Genomic DNA, 25,891 nt, shown 5'->3' on the forward strand with positions numbered 1-25,891 from the left:
TTCCTTAGGTATATGCCAGTGACCTTTCCACAGAAGGTTCTTGCAGGGCTGTGGGGAAGATGGTGCGGAAAAGGGGTCCTCCATCTTCTTGTAGAAGAGCTTCCAATCTACATGGATTTTAAGACAACTGATTGAGGAACCAGAGAGATACTTCAGCAGGAAGAGTCTTTGCCTTGTACATGGCCGACCCCGTTCAATTCCCTGTATCCCATATGGTCCCTGAGCACCACCAGGAATCATTTCTGCGTTCAGAGCCACGAGTAAATTCTTAGCAAAGTTGAGTGTAGCCCAAGTGCCAAAAACAAATAAAACTGATGATGGGGCTGGAGCAATAGCACAGCGGGTGGGGCGTTTGCCTTATACCCAGCTTACCTGGGTTCGATTCCCAGCATCCCATATGGTTCCCTGAGCACTGCCAGGGGTAATTCTTGAGTGCAGAGCCAGGAGTGAGTGACCCCTGTGCACCGCCAGGTATGACCCAAAAAGAAAAAAAAAAGATTGAAATGACATGGTAGATTATAAAGTCTACAGAAAAGAAATGGTTATCACTGATTCTGGCCAGAAGAATCAGAAAGAATTGCAGTTGGATGAATCAGGTTTTTGCACATATACAAAGAGAATAGCAGGGGCCAGAGAAATAGTACAGAGGGGAGGACGTTTGCCTTGCACACGGCTGACCCGGGTTCGATCCCCAGCATCCCATATGGTCCCCTGAGCACTGCCAGGAGTAAATCCTGAGTGCAGAGCCAGGAGTAACCCCTGAGCATTGCTGGGTATGGCCTAAAAAGCAAAAAAAAAAACAAAAAAAAAAAAACCCAAAAGGTATAGCAGGAGCAAAGAGTGGGGAAGAGTCGAGCCCTCTGGCAGTTATAGACCCCCTGCCCCCAAGCATTCAACATGCTGACCGCTGCTGAGACCTTGGGAACAGGACCTTAGAGCCAGAGTCTAGGTCAGAATACAGGCTGGAGTGCAGAGAGCATGGATAGCGGGGGCAGGGGAGCTGAAGGGGCTCATCTAGACTTGACCTGAGACCAAGGGGAATGGCCAGAGGACAGTGTTGGTGACGACTTGGAAATTCTCAGAATTTGCTATGTTTTCTTCAGTATAGAAACTAGACGATAACAATTTGATTTTAAGGAAATCATTCTGGCAGCATTATTCAGGGGGAATTAGGCACTTTTTGAGAGACCATCATGAAGCAGGCAAGAATTGGGTGTGAGAAAGATCAAGGCATCTGCTGAAAGATGCCCACAGAGAAGAAGGTGTGAGATGTGCACCGCAGGGTGCGCCTGCCCCAGGAGGTGGCAGGGAGGCAGGTGCTGGGGAAGTAGCTCTGCACAGTTGGAGACGGCCCCCACCTGGAGATCCCACGCACAGGGACACATGCCGTCCTTACGGGGCCACGGAGTCAGCAGTAGCTCGAGATTGACTTGGTGGCCTTTTCTGTTTCTTCCAGCTCAGGGATCGTTGGAACCTGCTCCTGAAGGCAGTGGGGAGTGGGGAGGGTGTGGTGAAGATAGGCTCCACTGAGCAGGTCATCAGAGGCCCTTGAAAGCCTTTGGGAGCCCACGGCCTCTGCCGTCAGGATCGCTGCACTGGGCTGTTTTATAGCACTGTTTCATTTGTGGCTAGGAGTCCAGAAAAATCTCTTCAGTGGTCCCCGCCCCCAGCGAGTCCCGACTCCCACACTTGGCTCTCTGCTTGTATTCTGGTCATCACTCCCCAGAGCCGTGGGCAGCCATGTGGCCTTTGGGCCCTCACCCAGTTTCTGCTTGTTCTGGGCTCTCACCGCCTCCCTCTGCACTCAGGGCCCTGCGTGTGCCAGGTCAGCCTGTTTCAAGCAGCCATGGACAGACAGTGGCTTTGGTGTAGGTGACAAGACACGGTGCCTACGGCCCTAGTTGGCCTGCCTCTCCCACAGGCTGTTCTCTGCCTGACAGACTCTGCCCTCTGTGGCTCTCATCTGCACTCTGTGTCTCTGGAGCAGTCTTCGGGGTTCTGGCCACACGGCTCACATCTTTTGGAAATAAAGTCGCTTCCTATGTATAGTTCACTGGCACAGAGAAAACCATAGCTACAAAGCCAGTAGGTGTCATGGGCACTTGTGCCTGGGCTCCCTTTATTGAACATCTGCCCGGAGAGAGCACTGAGGAGCAAGGACAACCTGTCTCCCTCGGGAGGATCTTGTTGGGCCACCCTGGCTGTCTTTGTAAAACGTTCGAGAATCATTGTGGGGGTGGGGCCAGAGCAATGGCACAGAGGGTACATGCTTGCCTTGCACGCAGCCAACCCAGGTTTGTCCTCGCATCCCAGAGGGTCCCCTGAGCACCATCAGGAGCGATCCCTGAGTGCAGAGCCAGGAGTAACCCCTGAGCATTATCAGGGGTGGCCCTAAAACAAAACCAAAAATCTCAGCTTGGCATATCTCACATCTGAGAGTTAGGGGTGACACACCATTTTCCAGAACCTGAAAAAGGGAGTTTGAAACAGTGAATCTGTCTTAGCCTTCATTGTGATACCTCAATCCACCAGAATGTCCTGCTGATCGATCACCTTCCAAACCACAGCCAAGTCCAGTCTCTCCCTGGGTCAGTTTCTCATGCCCTGGACATTACCCCTCTCTGGCCTTTCAGAATTAGGGTCCTGGTCTAATGTGGTCACAGTCTCCCATGCCCTCGCCATGGTGGTAACTGTCTTTCTCAAAGAAGCCTTTCGGTCCTGTGCAGCCCTTCTTCCCCACCTCTCCAGCCAGCCTCACTTCTGCCCCACATCTGGTGTGGGTCCTGCCAGCACCTTCTGTGCCACAACCCTGCCCAACTCCAGCTGCCTCACGCCTTGTCCCACTTCCTCGTGTCCTCGGCCCCCAGGATCCTCTGCCTTGTTATACTCATCACTTTTGTTCATGACACATTCTGTCTTGCCTGTGTGGAAATAAGTCTTCACTGTGCATGTTATTCCTTTCCCTTTCTATTTTGGGGAGTGGGATTTGAGCCACCCCTTGCTTGCTTCTGGCTCTGTGATCTAATGGGACCCCGGCTGGTGCTCAGGGGACCATATGGGGGGACTGGGATTGAACCAGCATGGACGTCTTGCAAGGACAGTGCCTTAACCTCAGCACTGTCTTCTCCGAGTACTTATACCTCCTGGCCCAGCACGAGCTTGAAGGTGTTGCAGAGCCCAAGACTCAGGGAGGGTTTTTGCATCTCTTCAGCCTTTTGTTCTGAGTGCTTCCTTCTGTAAAAGCCTGTCAGCAGCCTGCGCGTAGGGAGGTGGTGCCACTCACTGGGGGCTCCTGGCATCATATTGCCATCCTCAGAGTCCTCACCCAGGTTCCAATAAAATTTCTGGGAGGAACATGAAAGGTAACTTGGCAGAGTTTGGGGGGAATCATGTTCTTATCGTGGGACTTGGCTTCAGAAGTATTTTAGGACTTGGGTCCAGTCCCCAGTTCTGTGTTAACTGATCCAGCGTCATTCATGGGGGATAAGGAGAAGGTCACTATCAACATGAAGAGAAGATCTTGAAGTGACTCGTACATGCTCTCCTGAATGCTGGGAACGAGGCTGCAGTCAGCTTTGCATGGGGACATTGTGCTGGACACATGGGCTAAACACTGGCTTTTTCCAGTGTCTTTTTCTAGAGCATGAATGTGTTGTTTGCTTTCCCAAACTCGTATGTTTCCCATCTTTGTATGGGTAAAAGAGAATTCGTAATTTATGTTTAAATCCTTGTCAGAATGGGGTCATGAATCAGGGTTTGAATAATCTCATGTCAATGATTGGTCAAAGTGTTAAGAAAATAAGCACTTTGGAAAATGTGTGTTTCCATGTCCTTATCAGGAAACTTCTCTTTAATCTTGTAGTCGAATCAGAAAATTAATGCCCGTTGGACCACCGAGGAGCAGCTTCTAGCAGTGCAAGGTATATTCGGGACGAGCGGTTCTTGTTTTTGATTGACCCTGTCATGAGAGGCGGCTGCCCCCTCTGTGCCATCCCTCCCAGGGACCCGGGCCCTGAATCCTTTGGGGCTGTGTGTACTTGGCTCTGAGCATGGCCACACTTAGACTCAGCAGGTGAGGGCCGGCTTGTCTCTGCCTCAGGGACACTCTTGCTGTCTGCCGAATGTTGCCAGCCAGTGGCATCAGAGAGCGAGTCTGGGAGCATGGCTGACCTGCTCCCCTATCAGTGTTTCTGTGCTGACAAACCAGATTGGTCACTGAATACCTGTGGGGGCCAGTGATGCTGCTCAGTGACAAACAACTAGCCTTGCATGCACAGGGCTTAGGTCTAATCCCCAGCACAACAAAAGAAAAAGAAACCTGATTTAAAAATTTTAAATGTGTATGCCAAAATTCATTAATCACAAATCGATGCCTATAGCTTCTCCAGTGTATTTTTTATGGGAGTGCTTCTGGAATCAAGGCAGAGCACTTTGTTACTCTGAGCCCCCATGAGTGATTCAGAAGCATCACAGACTCAGATTCTCGTGCTGAGGACAGATCCTCCTTCCATAGCACTTCCAGGAATCTTCTCCCTTCAAGGGGACCTGCTGCAGGGCTGATTGGTTCTGGCTTCTCTCTCTAGGCCAGTCCTCATAGGGCTTCTGCCCAGGTCAGCCATGAGGCAGACTGGGCTCCAGAGAAACAAGCTCCTTCAGAAACAGGAGTCAGACCTGAGGCCACAGGTCCCCTCCGGAGGTGGGAACTGTGTCATCGAAAGTGGGATGATGGGTCAGTGCCGTGGGTTAGGGGCAGAGTGACCAGCCAGTGACTGCCTGGTGTCTGCGGATAATGCCCTATGTCCCTGTGAGCTCACCTATTCTGGTGACCTCCAGAGAGCTGCCAGGCCCTGGACTGTCCTCCAGAGCAAGGGATAGTTCCCCTGTGATCAGCGCAGAAGGAGGCTGGCAAGACTTTCCCGTTGTGCCCGGGTTCCCAGGCAGCATGACCGGGCACTGGGATTGGGTCCCTTTCTTGCACCTGAGACTTCATTCCATCCCCGCTCGGGAACACACAGGGAAGACAGCCAGCCCCAGCCCTCACTTTAGTGGCCAGACTGACATCCTGCACGAGCTGCCATGCGGCCATTCGGTCAGGTGTCCATGTCTGTGCTGGCCTGCCCTGTTTGGGGACTGGCGCCACCTGGATACAGGTCCCAGGGATCCCAGACCCAAGGCAGGTGTGGCCTCAGTTCTTGGGCACCTTCCTTGTGTGCTGGTGTCTCTGTTTCTCTTTCTTGAATGTGACTCTGGAATTTTGTCTCACTTTTGTTTTAAGGACTTCTTGTTTCAGAGGCTCTTTTGCTTTGTTTTGTTTTGTCTTTTTTACATAAGCCATTTGTGTCCCAAATGGTTGTTTTTGAGAGAATTGAAAGGTGCCCCCTGGGCCAGCTGCTGTGACCAAGGTTCACTAATATGATTTTTGTTTGAACCAGAAAAAGTCTGTCTCTTTTTTTGTGCTCTTTTCAGTCATTTGAGAAACCTTGGGGCTGAAGTGATAGCACAGCGGGTAGGGCGTTTGCCTTGCACGCGGCCGACCCCGGTTCGATTCCCAGCATCCCATATGGTCCCCTGAGCACCACCAGGGGTGATGCCTGTGCATTGCCGGATGAGACCCAAAAAGAAAAAAAAAAGAAAAACCTTAATGGGTGTTAATCTTATGGTGGCTTCAGTTTATAAAATAGTAATCATTTATATTTTGATATTAACATGTTTCAATTACTATAGTGTGTTATATTGGGGATATTTTGCATAGATACTCTGATCGGTTTACACTTGTTAAATGTTTCTTAAGATCTTGTTAAGTCCCCCGTCACAGTGGCCTTGAGAATGAACTCTGACATTGCTGGAGGTGCTTGGCCCTCTGCATTGGACAACCTTTTTGTTGTTTCTCTTTTAAAGTAGAGATGTAGGGGGCTGGAGCGATAGCACAGCGACTTGCATGCAGCCGACCTGGGTTTGATCCCCAGCATCCCACATGGTCCTCTGAGCACCACCATGAGTAATTCCTGAGTGCAGAGCCAGGAGTAACCCCTGTGCATCGCCAGGTGTGACCCAAAAAGAAAAAAAAAAATAGAGATGTAGGAGCTGGAGCAAAAGGAAATAGAGATATATTAAGAATCATCTTAGAGCCTTGGGCCAGAGAGATAGTACTGCATGTAGGGGCCTGCCTTGCACACGCTGACCCAGCTTTGATCACCTGAACCCCATATGAGCCTCCCAGGAGTGATCCAAGTATGCCCTGAGCATTGCCAGGTGTAGCCCAGCCCCACCCGTCAGAATCATCTTGGAGCTGAAATAAAGGTTTCTTACTGTACTTTTCATTCTCTTATATTGCCTACCAAATACTGACCATCTAGTACATTTTCTCTTCTTTTCTCCCTGGTTTAGAAGGGGCTTGCCCTGCTCAGAACACATGAGGATCATTTTCTTCTCACAGAGCCAGCCCATTTATTGGGTTTATTTTAGTTCAGAGTTCAGTAACCATGGATGCAACTAATTTAATCTTCTTGAAATATTTACCAAGGGTCGGAGAGTTAGTAGAGTTGGTAGGACACTTGCCCTGCACGCGGTCAACCTGCATTCAATCCCCAGCATCCAGTATGTCCCCCAAGATCAGCCAGGAGTAATTCCTGTGTGCAGAGCTGGACGTGATCCCTGAGCATTGCTCAGTGTGGGAGAAAAAATTGTCAAGAGTGGTATTTGCATCTTACAACCTGTTTCACCCTTTAGAATCTAGATTTTCTATCAGAGCAAATTAGTTATTATAAGACCAATTATACTCTTCACAGATTTGCGCTAATGTTTAGATATAACTTGTAGCTTGTGCCATATATATATATATATGTACATATATAGGTACTTTTATAAAATATTTTAAAATTATTTTGATATTGGGGCTGGAGTGATAGCACAGCGGGTAGGGCGTTTGCCTTGCACGCGGCCGACCCGGGTTCGAATCCCAGCATCCCATATGGTCCCCTGAGCACCGCCAGGGGTGATTCCTGAGTGCATGAGCCAGGAGTGACCCCTGTGCATCGCCGGGTGTGACCCAAAAAGCAAAAAAATAAAAAATTAAAAAAAATTATTTTGATATGTATGATAAACATATAGGAAAAATTAGGAAAAGAATTAGATCCTAATTTCTAAGTATATTTTTCATTTAAAAATTGAACAATTACTAGGTTATAGATGTTGAGCTAGAGAGACATTTAAGTGATCAGAGTCAGGGTATGTCTGAATGATCAAAGAGGACTTGCTTTGTTCATTTTCCTTCTGCTGTTACTGTCTCATCTGCAGTTCATCTGTTCATTCCTTTATGGGAGAAATCAAATAGCAAACCTAAAAATTGTCTTCTTGATTCTAGCTTTAAAAAAAAAAAAACAGTTCTTTTTCTTGTGGGTGGGGCAGGAGGTGGGGCAGCGGGCACACCTGGTGATGCTCAGGGGTTAGTCCTGGTTCTCTGCTCCTGTGCTCAGGAATTACTCTTTTGCAGTGCTGAGGGACCATATGGGATGGGATGCTGGGGTTTGAACCTGGGTTAGCCACATGCAAGTCAGACACCCTCTCCACTGTCCTGTCACTCCAGCCCAAAGCTAGAACAGTTCTAAAAGTGGGAGAGGTCTGGGAGCTAATTGAGGCCAAGGCTTGCCAACTGTTTGCTGCTACGTGAAGGTGGAGAAGGCAGTGTGGGGAGGGGGGTACCTTTGTCGGCAGAAGCACTGTGGCTGTGGTGTGTGCCTGACGTGCTTCAGGTGACTGCTTGCTCCACACGCCCAGCATGGATTGCCTCCACGTCACTGGGAGAAGGACAGGCAGGTAGAGGGAAGTAGCCTTGCCTGGCCACCGCTGACCTACCACTGACCCTCTGCTCAGGTCTTTGCCTTCTTTAGTGCGAACTCTGGAAAGAAATGCACGTTCCCAGTGTCTCTAGGAAGGCCCCACAGCTCTGTGGTCCTGCTGTCAGAGGAGGAGCACTCTCAGCACTCTCAGGAGTGAGCACTGCCCACTTCTGCTAGTGGTGCTCTTACGGCAGCAGACTGGGCTAGAGCAAGAAGTTGATGCCTTAGTTGCACCTCCTAGAGGCTGATTGCTTGTTGCATTTAGTCCAGAATGATATTTTAGAAAATAGTGTTTATTGGGGCTAGAAAGATAGTACAGTGGGTAGGGCACTTGCCTTGCACACAGCCAACATGTTCCATCCCTGGCACCCCATATAGCCCCAGTCATCAGCTGGGTGTGACACAAAAAAACAAAAATAAAAACATTCACCAATAGCAGATTCATAATATTCCTCCTAAGGAAACAAGTACAGTTACATGTTCATGGTTTGGAAATGTCATGTCCCAAATACCTTTGAAGCTACTGGCTTACCAGCCAAAGCCTAAAAAGCCCTTGTTTGCAGTGGAGAGCACTATGACACGGGCTGCAGCACAGGAGCTTAGTGACTTATTTTTTTATTAACTCCAGAACAAAAGTTTAAAAGTGTTCTTGGCTGTTAGGTTGTAAATTTGAAGCAAAATTTAGAAATTTGAGTGAAACTGTTTCCATCTCCCTAAATAACCTATGATTTCTTCAGCATTCTCTGGTGTTTTATCCCAGTAACTCTGAAAGCAGACCCCTTGCCCTAAAGGTGAGAGTTCTGAATCTCCAGAGGGAGATTTCATCTCTGCATCTCTCTCTCCCCCTTTCTGAGTCTGACTCGTCTGTGAGAAGAGAGTGCAGCCCTTCCCTGACACATGGGACAGGAGAGCTAGCTGTGGTCTCAGGGGACAGCGAGTGGCATCCAGGCAGAGCACTGAGATGGGGGGTCAGTCCATGCAGTCTTCAGTCTGGTGACTGCCATGCCACGGAACTGCAGGGGCCACCTTCTAACCAGCCACTGCTGCGTGTTGCCTGGCTTGAAGGCCATGAAGGCAGCCCCACTTGTGGGCCAGGACCGAGTGAGGCCTCCAGGAGGCAGCACGGCCCTCTTCCCGCACCCTCAGCCTGCTGCGGCCCACGCACCCCACCCATGCTGCTGACCCATCTCCATCCCTAGCCCGCCTGGGCCCTGATCCCAGAGCAGGATTGCCCACAGACACCGCTGGGTGTGGCCCGCAGACCCAGAGAGGAGTCAGTGGAGTCGGAGCAAATGGGAAAGATGACGAGTGACACACTTGTAAGGCTGTGGTCCCAAGAGGCCTGCCTGAGACTGTGCTGGTCACAGGCCCTGCCCTGGTCCCCTGCCCTCAGCACACAGCCACTCCTCAGCCAGGCCAACCTGCGGTTCGTACCATCTGATCTGCAGAGTAGTTGGTCCAAGCTGGCATCAGTGAGTCCTTGCCAAATAGAGCACGGTGGCCCAGAACCTCAGTCCTGGGAACGTCTCCATCCCTCTGGGAACATCTCCATCCCTCTGGGGCAGAATTAAAGCTCCTTTCAGAGGTTAGGGGCAGCCTTATTACTGATAAGGCACCTCACTGAGAAAGAGAAAACCAAGTTAAAAATCCTCAAAACAGAAGGGGAAGGGATAGCTCCGTAACATGCAGGAACAACTTATGAGCAGGTGTTGCAGGTTGCAGAGTTTGTTTTGGCAAGTGGATATTCTGGAGACATCCTAGACTTGGGACAGACATGGGTAGTTCCACTTGGGTTTTGTTTCTGGTGCTGGGGAACACTCCGGGGCTTCTCTCACACAGATGTGTTCCACCACCAAGGCCTCCCCAGGCTTGCTCCAGGCAGCTTCCTTGGGCCTGCAGTGTCAACCCAGTTGGCTGGAGGGTTTCCACCCCAACCATGTCCTCAGGGGCTCTGCTCATTTCTAGAATTTGCATCCAGATCCCTCGTGAAGATCCATGTGCTGGTGACTGACTGCCTGGACCAGTTGAGTGACTGCTGAGCTCCCACAGAGTGTGGGTCACAGTCTCATGGGTCAGGGCACAGCGAAGGGCCGAGAAGGAGCCTGGATTTCCATCACTGGGGAGGCTCCTGGTGTTGCTAATCACCATGAGAATTTGCAATTATGAAGTCTAGGGGCCAGAGTGATAGCACAGAGGGCAGGGCACTCTCCTTGCACATGCTCAACTCAGGTTCAATCCCCGGGACCCCAACTGATCCTCCAAACCTACCAGAGTAATCCTGAGTGCAGAGCCAGGATTAAACCCTGAGCACTACTGGGTGTGCCCCCCTTCCCCTGCCACCAACTGAGGATGTCCAAACTGGAAATGAGAAGGGAGCTCTAAAGAGAGAGTGTGTAACTACAGACTGGGTGGCTCCGAGCCCACTGCCCCCTTGTCCTGCATGTACTCCCCTTTGAGAGTGGCTCACCCAGACGGCATTCAGAGTCTCAGACTCTCCAAACAATGAGTGTTCACCCCACGGTGACCCTCCCACCTGCTCAGGCTCCGTTGTTTGGACACGGGGAAAGAGCCCTGTCTGGCAGGTTTGCCAGCTGGCGGTGGCCAGCCTGCCACTTTCTTTCCAGGCCACAGACCCTGTGCCACACTTGGTACCCTGAGTAGGCATTCTGGGCCTTGCTGCTGACTTGACTGTCAGAACAAAGGGCTGTGCCCACCTTCCCATCTCTGCCATCAGTGCGGGGCTGTCTTCAGGCATTTTTAAAGCAGCATTCAGCGGTGGACAGTGTGGAGGACAGGTGTATTTAAGACGAGCACATCCCTCTGTGGGTGTCGAGGAACTTTCCGAATTCCATAAAGCAAAAGTTCCATTGTTTGCAGTTGTGTGACATAGTTCTCTTAGGTTCATAAATCCTTTATCACTCTCATGGTTACCACGTTCCCTCAGTGAAAAGTGACTCAAATAACTGTAGGAGAAGCTTTCTTGGGACTGTTTTGGGCCGCCCCAGGCACTGCAGGCCCCTAGAGTCTGTACAACTGTAGGGCGCACTGACCAGCCGCTCTGACCATGGGCTATTCATGCTTCAGCTCCTGACCCCCTCCTGGGAGAGCGCAAAATCATGCTGTGTGGCCTTGGAACCAGAACTAGTGTGTGTCCCCACTCAGGATGCTCAAGACACCTGCCTGTCCGGGCAGCAGCTCGCTAGACAGCACCCACGCACCTGCTCCCACACCTGAGGCTTCTTACTGATGCGTGGGGACTAGAGAGATGGAACAAGGGGCCCAAGGCTGTCCTCAGACGGGCTCTCTGGAGCCTTGAGGAGAGGCCCGGGAGCACTGTGAGGAGGCTTGGGCAGAGCACCTGAGCAGCCACACATGCACATTTCTGCCTGTGTGGTCCGACAGGCTGCTCTCCCTGAGAGCCCGCCCGGCAGGACTGTGTGCTGGTGTCTCGTGTGTGCATGCTGTGTAGTCCTCCGCTCTCCTGCTAATCCTTCACGGGTGTATTATTTACTTTGCCTTCCAGGTGTCCGCAAATACGGTAAAGATTTCCAAGCTATTGCAGATGTAATTGGCAACAAGACTGTTGGCCAAGTGAAGAACTTCTTTGTAAACTACAGGCGTCGGTTTAACTTAGACGAGGTCTTGCAGGAGTGGGAAGCAGAGCGAGGAACCCAGGCTTCTAATGGTGATGCTTCTGCTTTAGGGGAGGAGACCAGAGGTGCTTGTCATGAGCCGCCAGGGAAGAGCGCTGATGAAGAAGAGGAGGTGTGTTGGTGTGTGGGTTTGGCCTGAGCTTGAGCCAAGGCACCTGCTGCCATGGGCACAGCTGGAGATGGGGCGTCCACGGCCCCACACCAGCAGCCCCTCGTGGCCTTAGTCCAGTGTGAACACTGTTCACTAATAAAGATGCCTGTTTGGTAGCTACGTGGCTTTTTCGGGTGGTTTTTGTTTTCGTTTGGTTTCTTTTAAAATAAAGAGAAGCTTGAGCTTCCAGAAACACTGGTGTTAGGTTTTTGTTTGTTCTGTTTTCCCTGTGACAGCCCAGACCGTAGTAGGCAGTAGTCCCTCGGAGCCAGCGCCTCATGCTGTCTTCTGGCTTCCTCCCTCTAGGCGCCTCGGACTCTGGGTCCCTCACCTCCTGCCCCAGCGTCCACTCCAACACCCTCAGCCCCCGTGGCCACGCTGAACCAGCCTCCGCCGCTGCTCCGGCCCAGCCTGCCTACAGCCCCAGCACTCCATCGGCAGCCGCCCCCGCTGCAGCAGCAGGCGCGCTTCATCCAGCCCCGGCCCAGCCTCAACCAGCCGCCGCCCCCTCTCATCCGCCCCGCTAACTCCTTGCCACCCCGTCTAAACCCCAGGCCTGTGTTGTCCACGGCTGGGGGTCAGCAGCCACCGTCACTCATTGGCATTCAGACAGACTCGCAGTCCTCACTGCACTAGAGACCCAGGCAGACACGGGAGGAAGGACCCAGCCCTGTGGTCCCCGAGCGGCCACGGACAATGCCTCAGCTCTCGGGGCTGAAGTGGGAAACAGCCAGAGGCTGCAGGTCATTTTTCAGTGTGATCTCAAAAAGGAAAAATACGATCAAGTATTCTATATATCAAAGCGGGGGTGCTTTTGTTTTTACTGTATTTATTTTATCAAGGTTCTTTCTATTCCGCCTCTTCATAGTCAAGGTTCTTAGACGGGAAGATTGATTTAGGGATTGTGAAAACTCCTTAAGTTTCATAAGGACGTTGGACTTTTCTCTTCTATCTCTAATTTAATGTTTGATGTCATTTTCCTATGTTAGGAGTGCAAGATGAAATACCCTGCATTTCAGATCCAACATATGTTCATTTTAATGCCTGTTTAAAAACTATAGCTGTGTATCCCTTTTTTTTTTTTTCAAAAAAAGTCTTGCTTTTTTTTCTAAAGGAATTTTGATCTATTCCTTTAAAAGAAAGCAATTTTATCAATTGCAAAGCAATTATATAAAACCACAAAGAATGTACTGACTGAACCTGCTAATCTTAGCATACAGTTCAGGGTGCTGTGCCCCTGGGGACCCCACGGTTGCAGCCTGCCATCGGCAGGAGCAGAGGACGGGAAAAGTTTGCTCCACATATCCATGATGACTTAGTTGTGGGAGAATAACATCTTTAAGTTCCTTGGAATGGAATTCACGCTTTGATTTTTTTTTAATGTTTCTAAATTCTATATGCTTTTAATTCGTAGTTGCCTATATTTGAGGACTGAAAATTCTATTTTATCGGTTATGTGGAGATAGTGGTTAAGGAAGCACTTATTTGCAATGCCCTTTCTGGGGTTAGTTTCCGAACTTAAACTTGCCCTCATACATACTGGTGTGGTCTGCTTTTAACAGGAAGATCACGTTCTTGATAAACTTCTGTTGTACCACTTGGATATATTTGTGTATGGCAGCCAAGGAATTCCTGGACTCTTGAGTTTAGTTTAGGGTTAAATAATCAGCTTTATTTCACATAATAAATTTAAGAATCTGTTTTGTTATCTAGAGATATATCCATATATTGTCAGTTGTATTGCTGAAAATGCCAAAACCCTTTTATAGAGAAACAAGGAAACATTCCAAGTTGCAGCTGAGTACATGGTTGTGGAACAAGCACCCACCGAGGCTGTCCCAGCCGTGAGCACCCATGAAGGCTGTGAGCACCCACCGAGGCTGTCCCGGCCGTGAGCACCCACGAAGGCTGTGAGCACCCACCGAGGCTATCCCGGCCGTGAGCACCCATGAAGGCTGTGAGCACCCATCGAGGCTGTCCCAGCCGTGAGCACCCACCGAGGCTGTCCTGGCCGTGAGCACTCACGAAGGCTGTGTGCACCCACCAAGGCTGTTCTGGCCTTGAGCACCCACTGAGGCTCTCCCGGCCTTGAGCACCCACCGAGGCTATCCCAGCTGTGAGCACCCCTAGAGCCTGTCCCAACCGTGAGCACTGACATTCACAATCCCGGCTGTGCACTCTCTTGGTTTCTCTGCGAGGGTCTGGTGAGGGCCAGATCCCAGAGGCTGCTTCACTAGAGAGCTCAGGCTGAATGTCAGCCTCATCCACTCAAACTGCTTCATGAGGGCTGGAGAGATAAGTGGGCAGAGCACTTAGCGTGCACACAGCCAACCTGGGCTTGATCCTTGGCACCCCATATGGTTCCCCCAAACTCCTCCCAGAGTGATCCCTGAGTGCAGAGCCAGGAGTCAGCCCTGAGCACTGGCAGGTGTGCCCAAAGACCAAGACCTTAAGAAGATCACTAAGTCCCCACCCACACCCGGGAGGCTGTGTGACCCTGCCAGTGATGCTCAGGCCAAAATCCACTGCTGGGTGGAATGGGAAGTTTAGGTCCTGACTGGCCTTGAGCCCCTTTAGTTGACATCTGAGAATACTTTGCAGGATGTAGCCTTTTTCTGGATGGGAACCAAAGAGAATCTAGTCAGGAATTTGTCCCTCCTTTGCTTGAAAGGCCTGGGGACACTAACCTATGACTCAGGGCCACTATTTGGGCCGCCTGCAGCTGTATGCACTCTCAGCTTTTCCTGTCTGTCAGTGGCCAGCGCCTCCTCATGCCACTGTCCAGTGTAGCGAGGGCTCCACCCCCATCCATCTGTCCTTGCCCTGGGCCCTGCCCTCAGAGCTCACAGCAGGGACCCTCGTTCCATTAGTATAAGACACGTGTAGATAGTGATGTCACAATTGTGTGCTTGGCATATTCTGTAAACTATTTGCACGCCATTATTTTTCTTTTTTGTTTAAGCAGTGTTTGGCCTGGAAGACTGATATGCTTGCTGCTTAACCCAAGGATTAAAGAGTTAACGATGTCTATGTCTTCTATTTTTATATGAGTTCATGTTGTATAAGGAATTTAGGACCTCTTCACTGTGAGATTCTAAATAATGATTTTTATATTTAAAAAAAGGTAAAACCCAGAACTTCTTTAATGACCATTAATTTCAGGGTTATCATTTTTGGAAAATCTGCACCCAAATGTTTTCTTCATTCCATAACTAAAAATAAATCACACTGTTGATACATCTGATAATATTAATGAGAAAATATTTTTTCTATGTGATTTAATTCGAGTGTAAATGGAGGTGAAAGGTCAGTTATCATCAGAACTTTTCCCATATACTATTATAATTAAGTGAATGAAGTGAGTCAAATATAATGTAAAATAAAGATGAAAAGATGTAAGATTCTGCCTTATTCTAGATCTACATTCTTTTTAGGAATAGACAGGAAACAAGCCTACCTAGAATGACAGATTTTCAAAGCAGAGATGGTGGGTCCTTTGGAGAATGGACAGTTTAGTCATTTGATGTGTTCTGTTTCCTCCTGCTCTTGAGAACATTCCTTGTTAGCATGGATCACTGCTGCTCCTTCCCACTGCCAGCATGGTCTCTGACCCAGCTTTCCTTCCAAGGATGTCAGTCAAAGAGGACAAGATCACTGAGTCACAGGGAAGTGCCAGCAGTCAGGAGGGACGGCTCCTGGGCAGAGCACTCTCTGCATGTGTGAGGTCCTGGGTTTTGCCTCCCCCACCAACCCTCCCCGCTACCCCGAAAAAAAAAAAAAAAACAAACAAAAAAAAAACCTTGAGAAATCCCACTATTAAAAAGCCTCGTTTTCTGGTAGCTTTTCTGCAAGTACAAAAACTGTTTCCCCTAGAACAGGCGTGCTGTCTGGCAGCCGATGCCTTGCCACTTCAACCCTCCCAGGGATCTGCCATCTGCACCCGGGTGTTGGACCACAGCATGGCATGGACAGCTGGAGGCAGCAGGTGTGTTCCTGGACACAGGTCTGCTCAGAGTGCTGGGCAGTGCTGGGGAAACTGCACAGGTCAGAAATGAGTGTTGGGCTGTGCTGCTCCCCAGCTGCTGTTACTGACCCAGACGAGCAGTGGCCGCCCAGCACCAGGCCGGTGCTCAGTGGTCGTTGGAACCCAGTTTCCTGAAGAGGTTTGGTGCTGGGGAACTGTTTTTTCCCAACGTGCCCAGACACATTGCGCACCGGGTCCAAGCAGACGTGGGGCAAGGATAAAGGGTGTGCGGAGAAGCCACTCCGGGAGACAGCTGATGGCCACTCACTTTATTGCCAACTCAACACACATTTTATAGAGGGTCTCGGCTTACAAGGATGGTCCAATCACATAAAGTTTATCATCACTGACCTATCACCTGTCCAACTCTGCTTTGCCTCAGCCCAATCCCAGATAAGCTAGATGCAGCAGTTAGGAATAAAACTAGGTGATAATTGTTTAATTCTTTTATTAATTCACCATGTGGAAAGTTACAAAGCGTTCAGGTTAAAGTCTGTTATACAATGCTCAAACACCCACTAGGTGATAATTCTTGGGGGACGGGACTCTCAACACCAGGTTCCTGGTGCTTGTAAAATGTGCCCAGACACTCCCCACTGGGTCACTTTGCAGGGACAGGTCTTTTGTTTTCTTTTTAATTTTATTGATTCACCGTGAGATATTGTTACAAGCTTTCATGTTTGGGTTACAATCACACAATGATCAAACACCCATCCCTCCACCAGTGCACATTCCCCATCACCAATATCCCCAGTATACCCTCCTTTCCCACCCTCCCCCTGCCTCCATGGCAGCAGGGACAGGTCTTATCAGCTCTGGTGCCTGTCGCCATGCTCCACAGTTTGGGGGAGCCATGTGTGCTGAGAGTCCGTGAGCATCCTCACCACAGGGCAGGCAGTGATCTCTGGGCCATGTTCCTTAGCTTCTTCTGGGTTATTCTAAAAAAGGATGAACCTTCGTCCACTGAAGTTTCATCTTACCTGAACAAGGCCCCATTGATCCTGCCACATGCAGCATCTCTTGGCTTCCACTTGTTGCCCCCCTGCATACCTGCCCTGTCCCGGCCACCCTTTCAGGTGACCATAATCCATTGTGAGGGATGTGGCCCCAGGCTTGTGTCAATGATGGTCAGTTTCTCGTGGCTCTGCTAGTTCCTGTGCCTCTCTAAGCTCAGTATACTTTTGTCTCCCCCCCACCCCAATCTTCCTTAGATAGCACAATCTGGAATGGTATGGTCCTGCCCCGGAAGGGCAACGTTGCAAGGAGGAAGGTGAGCTGGTCTCCCCAGGCACTTGTTCTGCACACCTCTGCGTGTCACTGGGGTACCAGAGCCAGTAAGGCCTGGAGAAGCCCCAGCTAAGCATCTGCCCTCTCCCCCAAGTGGGTCCAATGCCCAGCAGGCTGCCTCTCCCCAGTACAATCCAATGCCTGGCAGGCTGAGTCCCAAGGGTACAAACTGGTGCACACATGTGGGTAGCGACGCTTGGCCAGCAGTTCAAGACCCCAGTTTGAGGAGGCAATGATGCGAACCACCAGGGGCCCACCTTGGGCAGTACTGGGCTCTCAAGTTTGATGGTGCCAGGGACGACTGACCCCCAGTCGGGCACATGCTAATGGCTGCACTGTCCCCAGAGCCCAGAGCCGTGCTGGGAGCAAATCTGCCCATGCTGTCAGAAACTTACCTGCAGTAAACGTTTATAACCACCAGAGTGAACACTGAATTCATGATTCCAAAAGCACCACGGAAATATGTTGGAAAAATTTATCAAAGGAAAAATAGAAAGTGTGCTACATAGGAGGGAAAAACACATGGGGCTGAGTTAAATATAGTGATTTCAAGGGGGTGGGGGCAGAGGAATATGCATTTAAAACTTTTTTTTTGTTTTTGGGTCACACCCAGCGATGCACAGAGGTTACTCCTGGCTCATACACTCAGGAATTACTCCTGGCAGTGCTCGGGGGATCCTATGGGATCCTGGGAAATGAACCCTACCTGTGTGCAAGGCAAATTAAATGCCCTACCTGCCATGCTATTGCTCTAGCCCCTAAAACATTTCTAAAGTGAAAAAGAAGGGCCAGGATTGTCCTTTAGCAGCTCAGTTCCTGCCCTACATGTATCCCTGGTACTGCAAAATAGAAAAGAGAAAATATTCTGAGTTTTCAGTAAACCAAAAGCCTGTTTAATAATCATGCAGAAAAGGCTGGGAGACGACAGTGGAATAAATAATATGAGAAAGATGCCATGGGCAGTTTTATACCAATCCATCTGGAATGTCTGTGATGGGTAAGTTACGGGAAAATCAACCATATCCGTAGCCATGGAAGGCGTTCAGGCATCGCTGGGCCGGGTGAAGCTCAAAGGTGCAGTAGCACACGCTGCACATGTCCCCGAGGTGTCCCCGAGACCGTCAGAACAGAAAAAGGTCTCTCTGCAGATGGCTATCAAGCTGTGGAGGGGGACGCACCGGGCTGCCCCGGACTGCTGGCCTGCAGTACCCAGCTCTGACTCGAACGGCAGTTACCGTCCCTCCTACGGTTGGGGATACCAGAGCAAAAGGCTCCGCGGCCGCCGGCCGCCTAACGCGGTCTTAGCCACGCCGGGCGCGGGCGGGGGCGGCGGGCAGGGCCGGAAGCGGTGGCCACGCCCCCTTTGTGACGCGGGGGCGTGGCCGGCCCGCGCCTGCGCCCTGGGCCCGGGTGCGGCCGGGTGCGAGCGCGGGCGCGGCGCCGTCGGTCCTCGCGCGCTCCCGCTGTTCCCGCGCCCGGGCCCGGCCGCCAGGCCGCCCTCCGCTATGGTGTACGCCGCACGGGCCCGTGAGTGGGGCTGGAGCAGGGCCCGCGGGGAGGAGCAGGTCGGGCGGCCGGCCCGCGCCCCCTCTCGCCCTCACCGACACTCGGTCCTCCTTACTGCCCCAGAGCCGTCCCTGCCGCTCAGATAGATGAACACCGAACGGATCCCCGCCACGGACAGCGCCGTCCCCATGAACTCAGCCACCCCGATCAAGCTGAGCGCCTCCCGGACGACCTCCTCAGCCAGATAAGCCCCGGAGACCTAGAGCTCTTGTGTATCTTGCATTGGTCGCTCAAACCATAAACTCGAAAGGCGCGCGCCACGTGCACGTAGTTTCAGTGGCGAAGTTGGCCACTGACAGCTGCTCCAGGACCGGGGCGTGGCCCTCTTCCAAGAGCAGGACAGCGGGGAGGCCACTGGGGAGGGCACTGGCCTTGAACTCGGCCAAAAGGAGTTTTCCCGGGCATCCCATATGGTCCCCCCAGCCCCATCAGGAGTGGTGTACAGAGCCGGGAGTCAGCCCTGAGCAGCACCAAGTGTGCCCCAAGAAACGAGAGGAGCAAAAGCTTCCCAACTCATTTTCTGAAGCCAACATTGTCTGATAGTTATCTAAACTAGATCAAAACTGTATAATAAAACTCTTCCTAGCAGGTGCAAAATGCCTGGGGGGGTGGGGGTGGGAAACATTCGCAAATTAAACCCAGCCAATATGTAGAAAGAAAACTACATCATGACCAGGTGTTATTTATCCTAGAAGTCAAAGCTGGATTAACAGTTAAAAAATATGAAACAGGAGGACAGAACAGCGGGTAGGGCGTTTGCCTTGCACACGGCCGACCCGGGTTTGATTCCCAGCATCCCATATGATCCCCTGAGCACCGCCAGGAGTAATACCTCATGCAGAAACAGGAGTAACCCCTGTGCATCGCCAGGTGGAGCCAAAAAGAAAAAAAATGTAATATTGCCCAGAGAGATAGTATAGCAGGCAGAGCCTTTGCTTCACACACACTAAACTGGGTTCAGTCCCTGGCACCACATACATTATCCTGAGCACAGAGTCAGAGCACCATGAAGTATAGATCAAAACCCATATGTATGTATGTATTTTGGTCAGGATAAGGAAATGTCATTATGAGCCCAGAACAGGCTGAAAATTAGAGCTCAGTGGGTTGCTGGGAAAGGGCTGGCCAGCAGCAATCCATGTCCTGTCTGCATAGAAGGGACTGGCTAGCACAGTGGGTAGGGTGCTTGCCTTGCATGTGGCGGCCCAGGTTTGATTCCCAGCATCCCATGTGGTCCCCCAGTCCTGCCAGAAGTCAGCCCTGAGAACAATGCCAGGAGTCGGCCCCAAAACATACCAACAGAAAGGAAGGCTATTACTCCTGCCTCCAGCCCCCCTCTAAGAGGATTCATTGTTGAAAGCAGGGCCCAGAGCTGTGTTTGGTATTGCATTTCAAGAAACTCTGGATTGGCAGTGAGAGCAACTGCAGAGTGAGACCTGAGCTTGGCCGGCTCGTCTGTAAAGGCAGGTGGGGCTGGAGTCCTTGAGGAAGACAATGATGTGCAACTAGCTCCAATAAACACCATGGGTGTCCTTGCCTTAAGCAGCGGCCATGGATCTTCTCAAGCTCCAGCCGGGACTGGATGACTGTCTTCCTGGCAGCTGCGTAGAACGTAGCTTGGTGCAGCTACTTTGTGGTGCATTGGGGTCACCGGCATGAGAGGGAAGCTTGCCATACTTTGCCCTTCCCTGACCAAAATTACCTTCGAAAGAGACTCTAGTCACATTGCACTGGCACTGCAGTGGGTAAATTCTGCAGAAAGCAGTTTGTCTGTGTCGGCTGAATTTCCCTTTATCAATAAGGCAGACCTGTTTGACAGTGGAAGAGGGCTGTCTCAGCAGCGCCCAGAGAGCCGAGTCTGGCTGGAACAGAAACTTCCATAGAGTTTATGAGATATCTCAGACCAGGGCTTGCAGAGACCAGTTGGATATTGTAGTCATGGAGGGCACTCAGGTCAGCTGCAGGGAAGGTCATCACTGAGTAAATAGAAAACTGTTTGGTGAAGAACAAATCGCTGACTTCCCATTTAGAATTTATCCCTCCATTTCCTTTCTTGTTTGTTTTTGTTCCCCAAACCTCCAGTTTGTTTTCTTTTGTCTAATGACTGGCCAATATTTTGATTTTTGCAGACATGGAAGTCAGATGTCAGCAAAAGTGGGCAGTAACACCACTACCAGAAGTCAGGGTGATGTCGGGGGTAGCAGACGTGCAGGTAGGGGGCTGCCTGGCTCAGTTTTGGAATAATGTCAAATAACGTGTGCGAATCTGCATGTGTGTGTGTATGTGTGTGTGTGTGTGTGTGTGTGTGTGTGTGTGTGTGTGGCAGGGGCGGGAGGTGTTGTTTCTGGGCAACTCTCTACAGTGCTCAGGACTTAATCCTGGCCCTGTGCTCATGGATCACGCGTGGTGCTTGGGGAAGCCACATGTAGGGGATGGTGCCAGGGTTGTACTGTACAAGCCAAGTGCTTAACCCCTGGATGTTCTGGGTCTGTCAAGTGGCAGCCAGCAGCGCTCAGGACTTACTCTTGCTCTGCACTCAGGAGTTACTGCTGGGAAGCTTGGGAACCATATGAAGTGCAGGGGATTGTGCCTGCGTTGGCCAGGTGCAATGCAGACTACTCCTGTTTGCCTCCCAACCCCTGTCAAATAATCGTTATAGATTATCTTATCTCGCATGTTTTGTGTTATGTTTTGTGTTGTGCTCAGCTACAGACAAACAAAAGAAAAGAGAAAAGCAAAGCCCCAGGCCCGAGCAGTCCTGTCCTAGAGCATCAGTTTCTAATTATTCCAGTGGCTGTGTGCTTCCTCCTTGTTCTGCATCTTCAGGAAGCCAAAAGACATCAAGTGTTGAAGGTATACTCGTGGTGGCATTCAGTCTCACCAGAATATGAGTGAGGGACCCGGGGAAGCAGCCTCTAGAACTCTGTTACCCAGCAGCGTTCGCAGAGCCTACTGGCTGTGGAGCATGTCTGCTGCGGAGGAAAGACGAACAGACTTGGACTGGAGTAATCATGTAGTGGGGAAAGGCATGTGCCTTGCCTGTGGCCTGCCCAGGTCTAGCAGCAGCAAAAGATTAATAGATTTGACGGTGGGTGCTCTGACCTGAAGCACTTAAAAAAAAAAAGCAGAAATGTTTATTTATATAGTTTGGGGACCATGCCCAGCTGTGCTCTGGAGTGACTCTCGCCACGCTGGGAGACTGTGTGGCAGCGCCCTCCTCTCCTCTCTCGAAGCCTGTGGTGCGGGTGAGGTAGGGAAGGCTTGGGAGAGAGAGGGCTCCAGGAAGAGCCCATGGTGGAGGCTGAGGCCAGACAGGCCAGGAGTTGGGCCCTGGAGAATCCCTCGGTGTGAGAGGCAGGCCTGATAGCCACGGGGTGTTTGGGTCTGCTGCTGACGGACTGTGGCAGGTGGGACAGAATACCCAGTATCGGGGCTGGAAGGAGCGCTGCTCCTGGCACATGGAAGAGGGAACTGCCATACTGAGTGCTCGCTGCCAGTGCCCGTCACTGCTTCTCCCAGGACTCGTGGAGCTTCCGTCACTGCCACCAGGATCCTCACTGCACAGAGACGGGGAGAACCAGGACTGGCCTGTCAGCTCTTCTGGGTTTGGGTTTTTCCCTTGATTTGGGGCCACATATCCCGCTGTGCCCAGGGGCCAGGTGCTGAGGCTGCTGTATGCAGTGCTCAGAGGATTCAAACCGTCTGGCACACAAAGCTGACCTGGGTGGCAAAGGGCAGCCGAGGAGGAGGGGACTGCCACAGGCCATCGGGTGTGACACGTGGTGACCAGCTCACTCGAGTGACATTGGACTTTCTACTTGGGGTCAAGTTCAGACTTCCTACCTCCTCTCATCATTCCCTCCCACAGAGCCATCCTGACCGCTTGGAGTCTTTCTAGAATGTTCTGGCTACTGCGTCAAGCACACGGGTGGCCTGTTGGTTGCTATAAACTGGGCCTGTCTTCCTGTTGCTTTCTGAGAAACTGACACTCAGCTGCAGCGGTGGATGCGGCAGCCCCGGCTAGAAGAGCTTCCCCGTCCTCTGGGTCACACTCTCCCTGAGAATGTTCTCACTGGCTGCTTGGGAACCAGACCACTGTGCCCCAGAGCCTGGCACTGGGCTCTCACCTACGTGACTCTCGCTCACGGGGGGTCAGGGTCAGAGCTCACTGCTGCTCTTCACAGCTTGCTGCCTTGGCTGGACTGGCAGGAGGAAGCCCCCGAATCTGCACGTGCAGACCATCTCACTTGCTGGGGTTATGGTTCGAGGGCGAGTCCCCGGCCCCTTTGTGGTGGCCACACTGTCCTCTGAGCAGCAGTTTTTGTCGTGGTCTGCAGGGCTTTAAATCACCTGTTCGCTTTTCAGTCTTTGTCTCGATGAGAGACAAGAACTGGGGTTGAGGTTGGCCTGTCGTGGGATATCAGGGACTACTTTAGGCTCTGTGCTCAGGAAAACTCCTGGTTGTGCTGGGGATGAAACAGGGTCGGCTGCACGCCACCCCTTTCACCCCGTCTGCTTGGTTATAACCCAACACTCCTCCAGTGATTCACTCCCTCCCTTTTCAGTTTCGTCATGACTGACCATCCCGCTGCTCCTTAACTCCTGTGCCGGCCATTCTTTATTCCGGCTGCTCTTGATTCTGTCTGTTCTCTACTCAGCCATGCATCAGTTTATTTGTAGCATCACATTTTGTTTCTCTTTCACTGAGTCACTTGAATTTGGGAAATTCGTTTTCTGGGTTTACAGTTGCTGGATTTCCTTTTGTCCTGCCCACTGAAGCTGTATTCTGTCCTGTTCTTCCAGACCCCTCCCTCCCTCCAGAAACCTCATACTCTCTGGGCCTGGGCACAGCTATGGGGAGGGTCTCACCACACCTTTGCTCTTGGGGTTCTTCTAGCCTTTCTTGGGTTCAGTCACCTGCATCCTAGACTCTGTGATCCCTTCTTCACTTTCTCCCTTATCTTACTGGAGCATCTTCTAGTAAGTTCTGTCATTTCTAGTAATCACATCTAGTAATTCCCAGGGGAAAGCAGTTAATTCTTACTCTTTTTATAGTTAGAGGTTAACACCATTAAACATGTGTCCTTTCTTGTGTTCTGCTTTGGTGAGATGAGTTGACAATAGGCCGATGCTATTGCCATAAGCAGTGAGGATTATTGCAGGAATCATATTTAAAGGAGATGAAGGGTTTCCAGGGCAAGGAGAGGTGTAGACTCTAGAGGGAAAACATCGATGGAAAAGTGAAAATCCAGGGGAACACGGGCCAGAGGTGAGTGAGCCTCCCAGGACTGTGGGCTCGCTCATGTCAGGCATTGACGAGGCTTAGAGGAGCAGTCTCTAGCCCCTTCCATGGAGCAAGCTGTGTGGTGGAGACAGGGTGAAAACAGTTGTGGGATGAGCATAATTCAAAAACTAAACAGACAAAGCAAGACCCTACAGAAGTTCCAATGCTGGAGTTAGTCTAGAGTTGACTTTACATACTGATGAGTAGTACACACACACACACACACACACACACACACACACACACACACACACACACACGGGAAATTCAAATAAAAATGATCAGAAAATGACTTGTGTCAGGGAAGTAGCTTGGTGGCGGAGGATGCCTGAGCATCCAGGGAGACAGGGCCCACAGATGGGCTGAGGCAGGAAAGCAGATGGGCAAGGGGAGACTGGTCCGGCCTCAACTAAGAGTCACGGAAACCCCACGGTGGGTCACGTTGACAGCTTGCACGGAGCTTTCTTCTTGGGTTACTTAGTTCTGTGGATCAGGCACTGGGGGGCCCCCAGCACCCCCTCTCCCTGCTTCTTCATACTCCCCAGCAAGGCGTCCTGAGGTTGCCTTACCTCCTCTACTGTCTGGACTGGGCAGAGTTGGAGTCCAGCATGTTTGCAGGAACACACTGCTATAGCTGAGCCCACAGCAACACACATATGACCTTGGGGTGAGGTTACTTGCAAATGATTCACTTCCCCTGCTCTTGAGACCTTGCAAGAATTTTATCAACCAGCATAATACTAATTAGAATTCCTCAAAAGTTTTTCATCAGTATAATGGTTTCTAATGCTAGTGCTAAAACTTCCATTTCTTTGTAAAACTTTTAGGCACTTCCAGGGCAAAGAGTAGCAAGAGCAAAAGTCGCGAGAAAGGGAGTGGGAAATGGAGAAAGGAAGAAAGGTAGGTGCTGGCAGAGAGCTCCACACGAAGAGGTCTGACTTTCAGGCTAGCTACGGTTCCTTTTTAAGACTTGTGTGGGTTATTGCACAGAGCTGCAGGGAGGTATGAGGAGTCAGTGTGCAGTGGGGCGGGGTGTCCCGTGCAGCTGGGGGAGGGTGGTATGCTGCTAGCCCAAGATGGGCTTTCCCCGTTTCTGCACTCTCAGAATGCCAGACAAAAGGGCAAGTCTGACTTTTGAAATTCTTTTTATTCCTTTAAAATATAATGTTAACAGAACTAAGCAGGGCACTTGCCTCATACGCAGCCAACCAGGGTTCAATCCCCCACATCCCACATGGTCCCCCGGGCCTGACAGGAGTGACAGGAGCAAGCCCTGAATACTGCTGGGTGTGGCTTAAAAACTAAAAAAAATGTAACGTTAACATAGTTGGTAAAAGGTGCTTTGAAAAAAGTGTAGGTAATGAAATAAGCAACTGACCACTTTTCTGTTTGTTCCACTTTCCTGGAATGATTTTCCTTAAGCATGTGATATGGAACCCTGTTGATTCCCTATGCTTATAGGAATAAGTGAATTAGTTTTTGTGACCAAATGATCAGCATCTGTAAATCTCAATTATTTTAATATGACTTATGGATAAAACATATTTCATATAAAATATTCTATATAAAACACAACTTTGCTATAACATAGAAGTATTAATGTATAGATGTAGTATAAAATATAAAAATTATAGCTTTTTAGAATATAGCGAATGAATTTTTAAGTCAAGAGACTAGAAAAGAAATAATTAAAATAGAAGTTAAATGAATAAGAAGGAAGGAAATAGTAACGATGCAACCTTATAACCTTTAAAAGGCAGAAAACAAGCTGTAAAATAATCCAAGTATTCAGTTTTTGAAAAATCCCAGCAACCTTGGCCAAATCCTTGACAAGTCTGCTGAAAAACAAACAGGAAACCGGGATCACAGCAACAGGGTACACATAGCAACAGCTTTGCTGCTGGGCCCCGGGCTGCAGGGAGCCAGGCTTGTGTGGGCCCCAAGCAGAGCAGCCGAGCAACTGGGCCTCCAGGGGCCGTCTGCCCTCCTCATGGCTGCGCCAGACGGGCTGCTGATCCCTGGAGTTCGGGGAGGGAGGGGCAGCTGGGCAGACGCGGGTGCATGGTGACTCCATCTCCCTGCAGCTCC

The 25,891-nt window shown here is 50.6% G+C and overlaps 1 protein-coding gene across 6 annotated transcripts in view; it reads left to right on the plus strand.

The window, feature by feature from the left end:
• The window catches only part of RCOR3 (REST corepressor 3), a 41,631-nt gene extending 26,963 nt beyond the window's left edge, over positions 1-14,668 (plus strand). For 4 of the 6 annotated variants that reach the window (XM_055144290.1, XM_055144291.1, XM_055144292.1 and 1 more), the window contains 3 exons: positions 3,863-3,920; positions 11,362-11,603; positions 11,949-14,668. In XM_055144290.1, the coding sequence (XP_055000265.1) occupies positions 3,863-3,920; positions 11,362-11,603; positions 11,949-12,278 (630 nt within the window). In that variant the 3' untranslated portion in view covers positions 12,279-14,668. The remainder of the gene's footprint in view (positions 1-3,862; positions 3,921-11,361; positions 11,604-11,948) is intronic. The other 2 variants (XM_055144294.1, XM_055144296.1) reach the window with 2 other exon arrangements.
• The last annotated feature ends 11,223 nt before the right edge of the window (positions 14,669-25,891 follow it).

The sequence above is a fragment of the Sorex araneus genome, chromosome 7 (genome assembly GCF_027595985.1).
Source record: "Sorex araneus isolate mSorAra2 chromosome 7, mSorAra2.pri, whole genome shotgun sequence".
Taxonomy (NCBI): domain Eukaryota; kingdom Metazoa; phylum Chordata; class Mammalia; order Eulipotyphla; family Soricidae; genus Sorex; species Sorex araneus.